General features: G+C 41.9%; 1 protein-coding gene across 1 annotated transcript in view; it reads left to right on the top strand.

Annotated features, from left to right (window-relative positions):
• The first annotated feature begins 1852 nt into the window (after positions 1 to 1852).
• SLC1A1 (solute carrier family 1 (neuronal/epithelial high affinity glutamate transporter, system Xag), member 1) overlaps positions 1853 to 12881 on the top strand; it is a 36181-nt gene continuing 25152 nt past the window's right edge. The window contains exons 1-2 of the mRNA XM_014546315.1: positions 1853 to 1865; positions 2698 to 2838. Coding sequence (XP_014401801.1) covers positions 1853 to 1865; positions 2698 to 2838 — 154 coding nt within the window. The remainder of the gene's footprint in view (positions 1866 to 2697; positions 2839 to 12881) is intronic.

Below are 12881 nucleotides of genomic sequence, written 5' to 3'. Positions count from 1 at the left end.
ATAGAGGTCTAGGTACCAATTTTACCTTTGGGCTTCCTTGTAGGCCCTGCTGAAGGCCTTCCTAGAGCAATACTTGATCTTGATCTTCTCTAGCTCTGGGAGTGGATCTGACCTGTGCACCCCAAGACAGACACTTATTCCCAGCATCCTTTAGATTTGGAGACCTCTCCATGCTCCTTAATCCAGTCCAAGGTTCTGTCTCTGCAAAAGGGTAGGGAAAGATTGTGCCCTGTGAAAGTCCTGACCTCTCATCTTAGAACCTAGTGATTTTTCTTATCTCACATCTAATTTTTCCAAACTTGTTTGAGACCAAAATAAAGCACATCCACTACCCAGGTGTAACTCCTGGTCATTCACCAACCACTTCTTATGCTTGAGGACCCCAGGGATGACATTTGTGGCTCAGGGTGAATCGCCCCCCCCTGCTTCTCCAGGTCTCGGTTGGTTTTTAAATTTTTTTCAGTAAAAAAAAAAAAGAAAAAAGAAGAGAAATACTGGAATACAATTTGTGATAAGTCAAGCACAAGCTTGAGAGAAAGCTTTCATTACTAAACACAGTAACCTATTTATAGTGTTTGTCACCTTTGATTGCTTTCAAATGACTCCTTGTGCAGACTCTTTTATCTCTGCCATGAAAACCCATATCTGGCTAAAGGCTGGAAAAGCAAGCACGTTTCTTTCTAACTGCCCTGCATTCATTTGGGGTGGAGATGATTAGAAGCACAGTTAATTGTTAGTAAGATCGGAGCACTTTGGGTTCTTTGCTACTCAACAGAGTGCTTTTGTGACTGGTTTTTGAGCACAGACACATCTCCTTTATTTTTACATACAGAGCTCTCTTTGATATACAAGCCAGAAATTTACTTGAAGCAACCTAAATAGTATGAGAAAAAAATGTCTGTTTGGTTGGTTTCTTTTTTTAAAACACTGAGCATTATAGAGTATCCTTACAGCATAATGTAGGTATGTTCCATATAGAACAGCTGAACGTAAGCAATTTATTAAGTAGGCAGTGAGCACAAAAAGCTTTTTAAATTCACTTAAAATATTTTGAACCCTTGGTGTACCTTAATTACTCAGGAGTCTCTAACACTAGGTTTTGAAATACCAGCCAAATGGGTTTGATAATAAAGCCTTTTTTTTTTTTTTTGTCTTAGCTACATTTTGGGAAATGTTTACTGAGGCTGCATACACTGAGTGGCCAGATTATTATGACCACCTGACGTTTGTTGGCAAATTAGCTATAATTTCGTGCTGAAGTTGCTAGAGGGCCAGACCATTATAAATAGGGAAGCAGGTTGTTTAACAGGACAGTAGAAGTGATTTTTTTCTGAAGCTATGGGTAAACAACGCAATTTAACAGCCTTTGAACATGGGAGATATATATAGTTTAAAGTGGCTGATCAGAAATCATTTAAAGTGGCTGATCGGAAATCAGTAATGCATACACAAAATAAAGAGATGAAAGCAAAAGTAAAATATGTGGGAATATAAAATTAAGCTACTAGTAAGAATAATATTACTACACAAATGCATCTTGTGAGGTGCATCTACTTGGTCTACTAATAGGTATGGGAAGTATACCTGAATTTAAATGAAAACTCTAATACTGATTATAATTCACATCTCTTTTCATTGCCCTGGAGTTCTTAACTACGCCCAAACGACTCTAAATTTTCACATTTGTAAATTAGCATATCCAGTGATTTCCTCCTGGAATCTTCTTGCTCCTTAGTCATCTTACCTCCCATTAGCCTGTCATCCTCAGAAGTTGATGCACTAGTCATCCCAGCCCATTTTATTTCTTGGTTTTAAAAAGGGGGGATTCTGAATGGGGTTTGTGGGGAATGGGATGGCGGAGGGCAGTTAGATATTATTGGAACCATTTGGAAGAGGATAAAGAAGACATGTTTATAATTTGTGATTTTTAGTTATCCAAGTCATCACAACAGAAGGATTTCATGTAGATGAAATGTTATACAAGCTTTCAGAGAATGTATAACATGTCTTGATATTAAACATTCCCCTACTCACATAATAAGCCTAAATGTCCAGGATTAGAAACTTTGTAAAAAGCTCTTGACCAAACAAACTTGAACACATCATTATCTAAAAAGACCTGAAAAGAATACAAAGCATTAGAGAACATAATTGTTCAACAATATGGTAAATATATCAAACCAACAGAATCTTATGTTGCTATTAAAATGATAAAAGTTGCATAAACAGAAGAGTTTTTTATAAAAGTTATAAAAAGTAATTATCATAAAATAGAAAATGAAAACAGTTATGTAAACTATAAAATATGTAAGCTATCTAAGCCAGACAAAGTATAAGGTTGGTGTGTAAAAACAAAAGTTATACTGTATTGGGTCGACCAAGATGATTATTTTCTTTCTCACAGTATTTTGTGATGTTTTGTCATTATAATAAACATGATTGAAGAAGAAAATAAATTAAAAACAATTTTTCACGTGAAGAATATTTTTTACAGGTTTACCAAATAATGTGTACTTCCCATTCATTAAAATGTGATTTGGTTTTTAAGTCTAAAATTTACAGACTCCTGGGAGATTATCTAAACTTGCCATTAAAATTTGCATCATTTGGGGGGAGTATTTTTCCATAGAAATTTATACAGGAGAACTCAACAATGTTCTTTTTTTTTCCTTCCCTTTTTTTTTTTTTTTTTTTTAGGGATTGGCATAGGAGTCTTGGTTCGAGAATACAGCAAACTCTCTAATCTGGAGAAGTTCTACTTTGCCTTTCCTGGAGAAATCCTAATGAGGATGCTGAAACTCATCATTTTGCCGCTAATTGTATCCAGCATGATCACAGGTACCTTAAATTGTTCTTTTCTAATTATGGGAAAAATCAAAATGTATTTGATGTAACATACACACTCTCTCACATACCTTACTTAGAAAGTGTATAATTGCTTGAGTGGAAATATTCCATTATTCACAAAGTAGCATTGCTTTGTGGTACTATCTACCAGAGCTCAAATATTCATATGACCATTTTCAAACATATTATAAATAAAACTCTATCCGGGGCACAAAAGTTAAAAAAAAAAAAAGGCAAGTTTTCTCACTGGAATGTCAGCCAGTGTTCTCAGGCGAAATGTGGTTGTCAGTTTTGATCACGTTTTCCATAGTTCACTCATTTGTTTCCCCGCTGCAGCCGTCCTGCCCTCGATCCTCTCAGCAGCTGCCTTTAGGGTCCTCTCCCCCTTCTCCTCACCCACTTGCAATCCTCCACAGAACTCAGAGCTTGCTACATACCTGCCCTGCAAATGGTGCCAGGGTGCCAGCAGCCACATCCTGTGGGACAGGTTCAATTTTAGGTTTGCACCATATTTGAAAAGCCTAGTATTTTTAAATCTAAACTTGCGACGCAGTTAAATTTGGAAATTATTTTTCCCTTACTGATCATTATATTGCAGATTCCCTTTAAAGAGCAAGCTCCCTTATAGATGGAAATTAATTTGGTTTACAAAAGATATTATTTGTCTGGTTCTGGTAAACTTCTCTGTGCATTTCATAGTTTCTTGTACTTACTTTAATTCTGGCAATAAGCAAAATGTGGCATGACAATCTATTAGTGCTGTCAGCTGGACAACCAAGGTTTTATATAACTATGTAATTAGGATTCTTGTTTTTCTATTACAGTTTACATTCCATATTATTTTGTATTAGTTTCAAGTGTACTGTAGTGGTTAGATGGTCTATATTAGGATTCTTGACATGTCTTCTTCTGGAACATTTTTCCCACTGCCACTAAAGAGGCCTGGGATTGACCTATGCAGAGTACTGGACATTGGCTGGGGAAGGAAGGGTGGATGTCAGGATCCGCTGCATTCAGCAGTTGCATTGCTATAGATTTGGCCATTGAACTTTTCAAATGCCAAACCACCAGACTAGAATCCCTTGGGAGCCTTGTTCCTAAATGGTCTTGGTGTTGTTGGCTTATTACAGATCTGAAGAGAGTGTTTAGTTATTTTTACTTATGAATTTAATTATGTTTTTAAATGCCTGGCTTCGGTTAGGCCCTGCAGCCTGAGGACCAAGTCAGCAGACCAGTTGTCGGTACCATACAATGTTTGTTTATTTAACTTGAACTTATTATCAGCATTTAAAATTTGGAAGATTTCATGTAAGCATCCAGATTTCTGGCTTCCTTGGTGCGGGGGAAGAGAAAGTAAGACCAGGAAACACTTGAACCTGTGTTCCCACCTACCAACAGTGATCTGCAGCTTAAAGATAGCTAGCTACTCTATGTAGTTGGAGTGAACGTATTTGAGTCTATCAGTTTCCACCATTCCCTTTTGCCTAATACCTCATCTACTTCACTCACTTATGTTAATCTCTCCGGCCCCTGTGAGCATTGCTGTTGTGACAACCCTTTAGAATTTTTTTCCATATCAAAGGCTCTTAGTGTTTTCTTAGGCTCCTTTGAAACCATGATGGAAGTTTTGGACTCTCTCCCAAGAAAAATGTTCACCGTTGTACTTACATACTGTATTGTGCATGCAGTTTCACGAAGTTCATAAACCACTTGGTGATCGATACTATTTAAAATTTGTGTCTATGGAGGAAGGTATGGAAGTTGATCCAAATTAGTCAGCAAATCCAAAACTCATGCAGTGAACCAGGCTTTAGAAGATAATACATGTATGAATATACTAGTTGTATAATGTTTGAAAACATGTACTGCTCTTGGCAGTCAGTAAGTAGTAAGATTTTTGCAGTCTGGCTGTTTTCGGTGCTACTTAGCCTTGCATATAATCTAGGAAATAATTTACAACCTTCAGCATTCCACTCACATAACCCAGCTGTTTTTTTTTTGAGCTATAGCACAGGACTCCATTTTTCCTTCACTAAACCCCCAGCAGTTAAACAGGACTCAGAGAGCAGACCCACTCCCCATACCTTTGACATAGATCAATAAAATGGTCAAAGATTTAAGGGACATGAGCAAAGCAGGATGGGAACAGTAATTCCACATGCACGTTTTTAAGTTGTCAGACTAAAAGAAAAAAGTAATAATACTAGTGCCGTCAGGAGGGTAAAGCAGAAGTTAGGAAGTACTCAGGAGGAGCTGCTTTCACATCTCAGAAGCCTTTATAAATCCACAGATCAATAGCTTATTTTATACATCCAGTAGGCCAGCAGAGGATGTATGTTGGAAGCTGGGTGAGTTGAATGAGCCCCGGGGATGCATTAACTGAAGACAGAGACACAGCAAAAATTGAGGCCCAAGACTAAGAACCTGTGCTCCTGCATAAAGGAAATGCTCTCATCAAAGTAACAAGTGGAAAAAACCCTCTGCTGTTAAAGCCTCTGCTAACATAAAAGTACTTACTTTATAGCTTTAAAAAAAAAATGAGGAGAATCCCTCTTCCTATGATGGTGAGGATCCGATATCATGTTAATCAGGAACATTTGAATACAGACTGGCTGTTAGATGGCGCCAAGAAACGGTTGATAAGTCTGTGGTGATAATGGTATTCGTTATGTAAGAAAATGTCAATTTTAAATGTATATGGGATTATATAGGTTTGAAATGACCATGTCTGGAATTTGCCTTAAAAAGGGAGAGAGCGAGAAGGGACAGTAGACATAATCTCAAGGCGTTTTTACAGACAGACAATGTAGGCACTCACAAAATTTTACCCATAATTTATATCTGAGGGACACTGGTGCCATGCACACTGTGGGCCCTGTTAACATTTAGGTTTGAAAGCTCTATTTACATCAAACCACGAGGGAACTAGCAGGGGAAATGGCTTATGAACATGCCTGAGAACTGTGTCCCCAGAAAATCCTGCCAGTGAGTGTAAATTCGGGTCACATTTTCTTTCATGCCCAAATTATGATGATTTTCACTTCCTACGAGCAGCACAGGAAAGGAACAGCCCCTCAGCTCCCACTCCCAGAGGTTCCCAGAGCATCTTTCCAGGATGCGCCTCAGAAGTGCTCCCCTGGGCACAGCTGCCGCCTGGGGGGTCTCCTGTGGCTGCTGCCACTCCTCTGACGCTGAGGCGCTCCCCTCTGCTTCTCATCCCAAGAAGAGAATGAGAATTTAACTCTTCATAGCACAGCAAGACTAGGCTGCTATTTGGGACAAAGTTTTCTGAAAGGTTGAAGGATAAAAGGAGGTGAAATATCAACAGTGGCATAGAGCTGCTCCCTGAAGGGGCTCTTCCGAGAGCCTCAGGGTCCCCTAAGAGGGCTGCCCCTCTGCTTAGCTGTCGATCCGCCTCCATGAGTCTGCGACCAGCTTATTCTTATACGCGAAGATGTTCTAGGCATTGCTGCGCCCCAGGCGCATCACCCAACACTAGATTCTAAGAGTGAAAAGTTTCATCATCACAGAGGCCCTTTTGTGTTGGCCAGGAGCAACCTCGATTGCTATTATGGAATATCCACTTCAGGGAAAACCCCTACCACAGCCTCAAGGGGCTGGCTTTGTTGCGTGGGCCTCATCAGGAGACTCACACTAGAATGAATACCTTTAGTACCAGCTGTGTTGTGGCATACCCACCCAACTTGGCAGACTTGGAGTTTGTCCAGTTTGGGCTATACCAAGTCCACGTGGTTCCTGTTCACAGTCCCCCTCCAGAGCAAGATGCTCATTCCTACCCCCTCCTGTGGCATCTTACTCAGGATTTCCTACAGATGCTGGCTCCTCAAGAAGCAGCACTGGTTTGCAGCTCTGTGCATCCCACGTTTACACCAAGCCTTTCCCTTTCCCGCCACCTCAGGACCCTGAGACCTGGACCCTAGTATTGATGACTTCGATAAAAACTTGTGTGATGTTTGTCAGTGACTTTCCAGTTTCCACAAGAGCACTGATTGGGTAACAGACTTACCTTTAAGGGAGCTTCCCCAAAGATAAATTTAAGACTCCACCATGGGGAGGGAAAACAATTTTTTAAAGGCTCCAAACTTTTAAATGGTTGTTACTCCAACTTCTGCATCAGGATTTCAAAATTTTTAGGGCTTGATCTCACCTGACAGGGCAGAGGTTTTCCACCACTTTTTAACAAAGAAAAGAAATGAAAGGCTTCGCTATAACCAGTATTTATTAAACAGCCAGCTGGAGAATACCTATGTGAGTCAGTTTCTTTTCAAGTGGGAGAATGCAAGCTTCTTGTAAAGAGCCAGGTAGTGCATGTTTGGGGCTTTTCAGGACATTGTGTCTCTGTCCAACTGCCCGACTGGTTGTTGTAGAAAAGACAGACATTAGATAAATGACTGGGCATGGCGGTGTGCCAATAAAACCTTTATTTACAAAAAATGGGAGGCCAGCCAGGTTCTAACCCAAGCTGAGATGAAAGATAAGATTAGATTCTGACCTTCAAAGATACAGTCTAGTCAGGTAGAAACCTGGTGACAAACCAACAAACATTTTCTCTCTCTCTTTTTTTATTCAATCTCTTCCCTCCTTCTCCTCCCCCCCTCCCCACACAGCTGTCAGTCTGCTCTCTCTATCTGAGTCTGTCTCTATTTTGCTTGTTAGTTTATTTGTTCATTAGATTCCACATATGAGTGAAATCATATGTTACTTACCTCTGAGGGAAAGTGTGCATGCTGTTCTTGAAACATGGTGGTTTTTTATATAGTTCAGTCTCTATGAAAATTGCCATTTCAAAGTGGCTTATGAACTTAAAACTCCATACAGGCTGAGAATGAACATCTTGCCTCATTGGCAACATCTGGAGCCACTGGGCTCTGCCTGCATTTCAAGGAGCACCTCTTTTTTCTTTCCTCAGCCTTGTTTGGGAACCAAGAAAATAAGATGGCCTAAGCCAGCGGTTCTCAACCTGTGGGTCGCGACCCTTTTGGGGGTCGAACGACTCTTTCACAGGGGTCACCTAAGACCATCCTGCGTATCAGATATTTACATTATGATTCATAACAGTAGCAACATTACAGTTATGAAGTAGCAACGAAAATAATTTTATGGTTGGGTCACAACATGAGGAACTGTATTTAAAGGGCCAGAAGGTTGAGAACCACTGGAAGCAGTTCTGCACACATGAAGCAAACGTTTCCCTAAGACCATCAAGAAGTTTGTGTTGAGTTAGAACACAACTATTGAAGCCAGAGGACTTAATTATATCAATTGGATTTCTACAGTGCCTTTTATCCAAAGAAGGACGAGGCATGTAGTGTATGAAGGAACGTGCCACTTGGAACAGTAATAAAATAAAAACTGGCAAGAGATAAATATGCCCTGCTTCAGTCTCTCTCTGAGATAGTAAAGCCTAAAGAACTCACCAGGCTGTCCCTTCTGCCTAAACTGGTACTAGACTGGTTCACAGCTCTGTTTGACGATGAATTAAACTAGTTTTATTTCTTTAAAAAAGGATCTAAGGAACATTGCAGGGATTCTAAGGCACCTCCTATGTGTTGAATGCATGGACATGGGAGACCACGCATTCATTCATTGATCTTTGGTGCCCCAGGCTCTGTGCTAGGCACACAGATATAAAGAGAAGTCCTGTCCCACAAGAAAGAGAAAGTGGATTGCAGTTCTGTGTGATAAGTGCTTTGTGCAGATGAGGACAGCAGAGGGGACAGTGGGGTGCAGTTTTAAAGAAAAAATAGAAATTAGATAATGCGGGGGGTGGACATTGTTGGAAGAAGAAAATAGCAGGAGGCATGGCATCTTGGGAGGACTGTGAGACTTTGGAATGCTGGAAACATGGGGAAGAGGAGTGGAAATGAAAGGTGAGCATGTGGCTTCCTGAGGTTGTGTGCGTTCCTGAGTTTAGACCAGAGCCTGCAGGCGTGGAGAAGCAACTTTTAGCAGTAACTCCCCACTGTGCCATTCTCTCCAAAGGGACACCATGACAATCTTCAGGTGGGGAAGTGTTCTGAAAGAAAAGAAAATTCAGTGACCCTGGGTAAAAGGTGGTCAGGCAGACTTTATTCAGGCCCATTGTGATAGGTACCAGGACCACTGCAATGGGATTTGCAGTGGGGGGAGATATATTGAGCAAGAAGAAATTGATGTCCACCTCGAAAGGGAGGGATAAGTGGATGGATTACTAAGAGGAGGCATCAGGGGGTAAAGAGGATTCTGGCTAAATTGGCCTAACTGATTCTTGCTGAAGGTAGGCCAGGGTAATCAGACATCACCTGGGAGATGGTGGAGACTAAGGAACCTAAGTAGATGTCAGTGATCCAATATCAAGAGTGGAGGGTTCTGATTAAATTGACTTAGCAGGGTTCTTGCTAAAACTAGATCTTACAAGGAAGTGTAAATGGGCCTAGGGGAAGGTGCAGGAGCCTGGCTAAAGTTTGGTCAAGCAAAGAGTCTTCGTTAGTATCAGACATAGATAGATAGGAGGGCAAGGGAGCCTAGTGGTTAAGAGTGCAGCCATAGGAGACAGACTGCCTGGGTTTGAATCCTGGCTTTGCCATTAACTAGCTGTGAAACCTTGAACCAGTTACTTAACCTTGCCTCAACTGTAAAACAGGGAAGTGACAGTACCGTGTCACATAACAGTGTCCTGGTGCATTTGAAGTGCTATCTAGTTCTTTAATCTTTTGTCTAATACTGTCAGAAATGTTGACGTAAGAAGCATCCAAACCTGCAGAGAATGTCTGTAAGAGTTTATTTGAGCCAAAATTGGTGACAGTTGCCAGGAAGCAAGATCTCAAATGCTCCGGAGGATGACAGTTTTGCAGTTTCTCTTCAGGGTGGTTATGTTCATTTCCAAGGTGTGTTAACCCAGGTCCACAAAAACAATGGACAGGGTTCGCTTAAGGCAAAGATACATCTTTTACTGAAATAGTTATATGTCTGGAATGTGACTACCACCATGACCTGCTCGGTTAGGAATTTATGATCAGATCACCTTGGGAGGTTCCTGCCATAGAATCTGTTTTTCTTTCATCCATAGTTTCAAGGAAGTCCCTGCATTGGCAGTAGACACTATCAGGCCAGTTTTAGAATTGAGCCATACACTAGGAGTGCACACAATGCACCCATTCTGGAGATGAAAACAATATAAAAAGACTTGCTTTGTGGCTGGTTTATGAAGTTCACCAGCATTCAGGTAGCTCCTACGCAGAAGCCTGGTCTACCCGTTTTATAAGGAGAAGCAAAGAGAGAGCTAGGTGATAATTAGGTTGTGGTAGAAAACCAGTGATGTGTCAGAGCTCTTAGCTATCCTGATGTCAGAGCATTCCTATGAGCTCTGAAGGGAGTGGCTGAGTCCCCAGATCCTCTGAGGTCTGGTTAATGCTCTTATTTAGACACTAAGCCGCCTCTAAAAGCTCGTGGGGTCTTCTAAGAAATCTGTCCCAATGCAAATACCATGACACTTTGTGGTATTGAAGAAGTGTTCAAACAGCTCCCCAGACTGCTGAGGAAGCAGACCAGCCCGCAGCTTCTTGACACGCTTTGAACATCAAATGTGGACCTGCTGACAGAGGCTTCAAAGTGACCTTTAGTTGGTTCTGCCTGAGGACCAGGTTATTTCCTTAACTTCACAGAATAGTCTGTGCTGGCGATGTAACTATTTAGGGGAGTTCTTTGTATTAATGTCTCTAAGAAAAATAGATGTCCCAGGGGAAGCATGCACAGAAATATATTTTGCATGCTCCCCTCTGCCTTTTCTCTTCCCTTTCATCATCCCAGGTATAATGGAACCTGCAGAGACTTCCCTGTACCCTGGATGAACAAAGTGAACTCATATCCAGCCTTGTTTTCTCTGGGCAGTGACCCTGTTTATTGGATCCTCATTGCAGCCCAATGTAACAGTACATTAGGTAGGACCTTATCTCCATCTTTAGAGATAAGGAAACTGGAGGTTGAAGAGAAATGAAGCCGCTTTTGCAAGATCACACAGACCCTAAGGGCAGCACCTGGGACTGACACAGAGTCTGGAAATCCATTCTGGAACATTCTACTACCCAGGGACCAGACCCTAAGAAGAGGGGCCCTGAGGACAGGCAGCTGTCCATAAACAACCAGGTCATTCTGTCCATATGTGTTTCTCAAGTTCCTCTGTGTGCGGGCACTGCATCCACACTGGTGAGCAGGCAGATAGCCTCCTGCCATCAAGGAGCTTCTAGTCTAGTGAGAAAGACAGAAGTTAAATGAACCCGTTGATAAACCATGTGAAACATGACATGAGCAAGATGCACATGAGGAAAACAGAGGAGCCTGGTTCATCCTGAGACTCAGGGAAGGACTCTGAGGAAAGGACTTGAAAGTAGCCAAACGAAGCGGGGAGAAGGGGCGGGAGTAGTCCAACAGAGGGAGGAGCCTGTCCAAAAGCCTTTAAGTGGTGGGGAGCTCCCTGGGCTCCAGAGGGTAGGAGGAGGCAACAGGAAGGTGGCACCAGCTGGGACAGGGAGGCAGGCAGGCACTCTTCGTGCAGGGCCTCGTTAGCCAGATTAAGGATTTTCTGGTTTAAGTACCACCAGAGGGTTATACATGCATGTGAAATGGCCTGATTCGTGTTTTTTAGAGATTTCTTTAGTGACCACATGATGAAGGAGTCCAGAAGGATGATGGAAGAAAGAACAAGGGAATGAATGAGCTGACCCTTGTTAAATGCCTTCCATTTGCTCAGTGACACACTTGATAGTGATCATTTCGTTCTAGAATAATGGAATCTACTCACTAATACAAATTAAGTTCTAGGCACTGTGCTAGGTGTGTTACAGATATTATTTCTAATCCTCACAACAGCTGTACAAGATGAGGTTGTCCACGTGCTCCTCACAATTACCCTTTAAGATGTAGAGGCACTTAAAACCTCCATTTGATAGGTGGGGAAGCTGAGTCTGGTAGGAGAAGGCTGGGATTTGAGCCCAATCTGTCCCGCCAAAGCCAATGTTTGTTTCTCCCTATACCGGTGGCTCTCTGCAGGTGACAGAGAGAAGCCATCCAGATGCAAGGATGCAACAGTGAGTTTCCTGGTTGTGTCCATTCCAAGTTGTGAAGCACCATCAGCTGCCAGGCCAAAAAACATCCAGTAATACTTAGTGCTGAACTCTTAGTGGCAACGTGGAGAGATAGTCATGAAAACTTTGTTCTCCAGTGGGTGGTAAGCTACATCAGGGAGCTCTCAGAGGAGTCTTTTGCCCTCGAGCGTTTATTTTTAGAACATGCTATTGTTTAGCCCATGGCAGCTGCTGCTTTTGTAGTGTTTTTATAAAAAGTTCTAATCGATTATTACTGTTTGGGCCAGGAGCCAGCAACTCAGCTCATCAGAACCTCCTCCCAAAGCGAAAAAGCAAGTGTGGTTTCTTAAAATAAAGAGCTGGCAGGTGCCCCCCACTTCCAAGAACAACCTTAGATTGTCTTCCTGTTTCTAGAGTACAGCCCAGCCTCAGAACTGTTCCTGACTATTGAGAGTAAAACCCAGGATAAAGCATGGTGATGTTTCACTTGTTTGGAACTGACCTTCCCCAGTAAGTGGTGGGGGCCATATTCTTAACCATTGTGTCATACTGGCTCTATCCACCTGCTACAAATTCTAGACCAGCACTTCCCAACATGATCTCTGCTTGTGCTGTCCACTGCAGTAGACACAAGCTACTTGTAGCTAGTGAACACTTGGAAGGTAACTAGTGTGACAGAGGAACTGATGAAGTGGCACTGCCTTCTGGATTAAGGTGCCATTCACACAACGGTATCCCTCAAGCTAGACTCCATGTTCTCAACAGGAGCAATATCGCCCCCACGGCAACAAAAGCTGGTTTGGGGTAGGAGTTAAGGGATATAAACTTACTCTTTTTGTGTAAAAAAAAAAAAATACATGTATTTATTTAGTACATAAACAGATGAGTTTGTCTACTATGGCAGTGATGGCGAACCTTTTGTCAGCATTTTGGAAAACCCTAACTTAACTC

The sequence above is a fragment of the Myotis brandtii genome, unplaced genomic scaffold (genome assembly GCF_000412655.1).
Source record: "Myotis brandtii unplaced genomic scaffold, ASM41265v1 scaffold44, whole genome shotgun sequence".
Lineage (NCBI taxonomy): Eukaryota > Metazoa > Chordata > Mammalia > Chiroptera > Vespertilionidae > Myotis > Myotis brandtii.
This window is presented reverse-complemented; position numbering and strand designations above follow the sequence as displayed.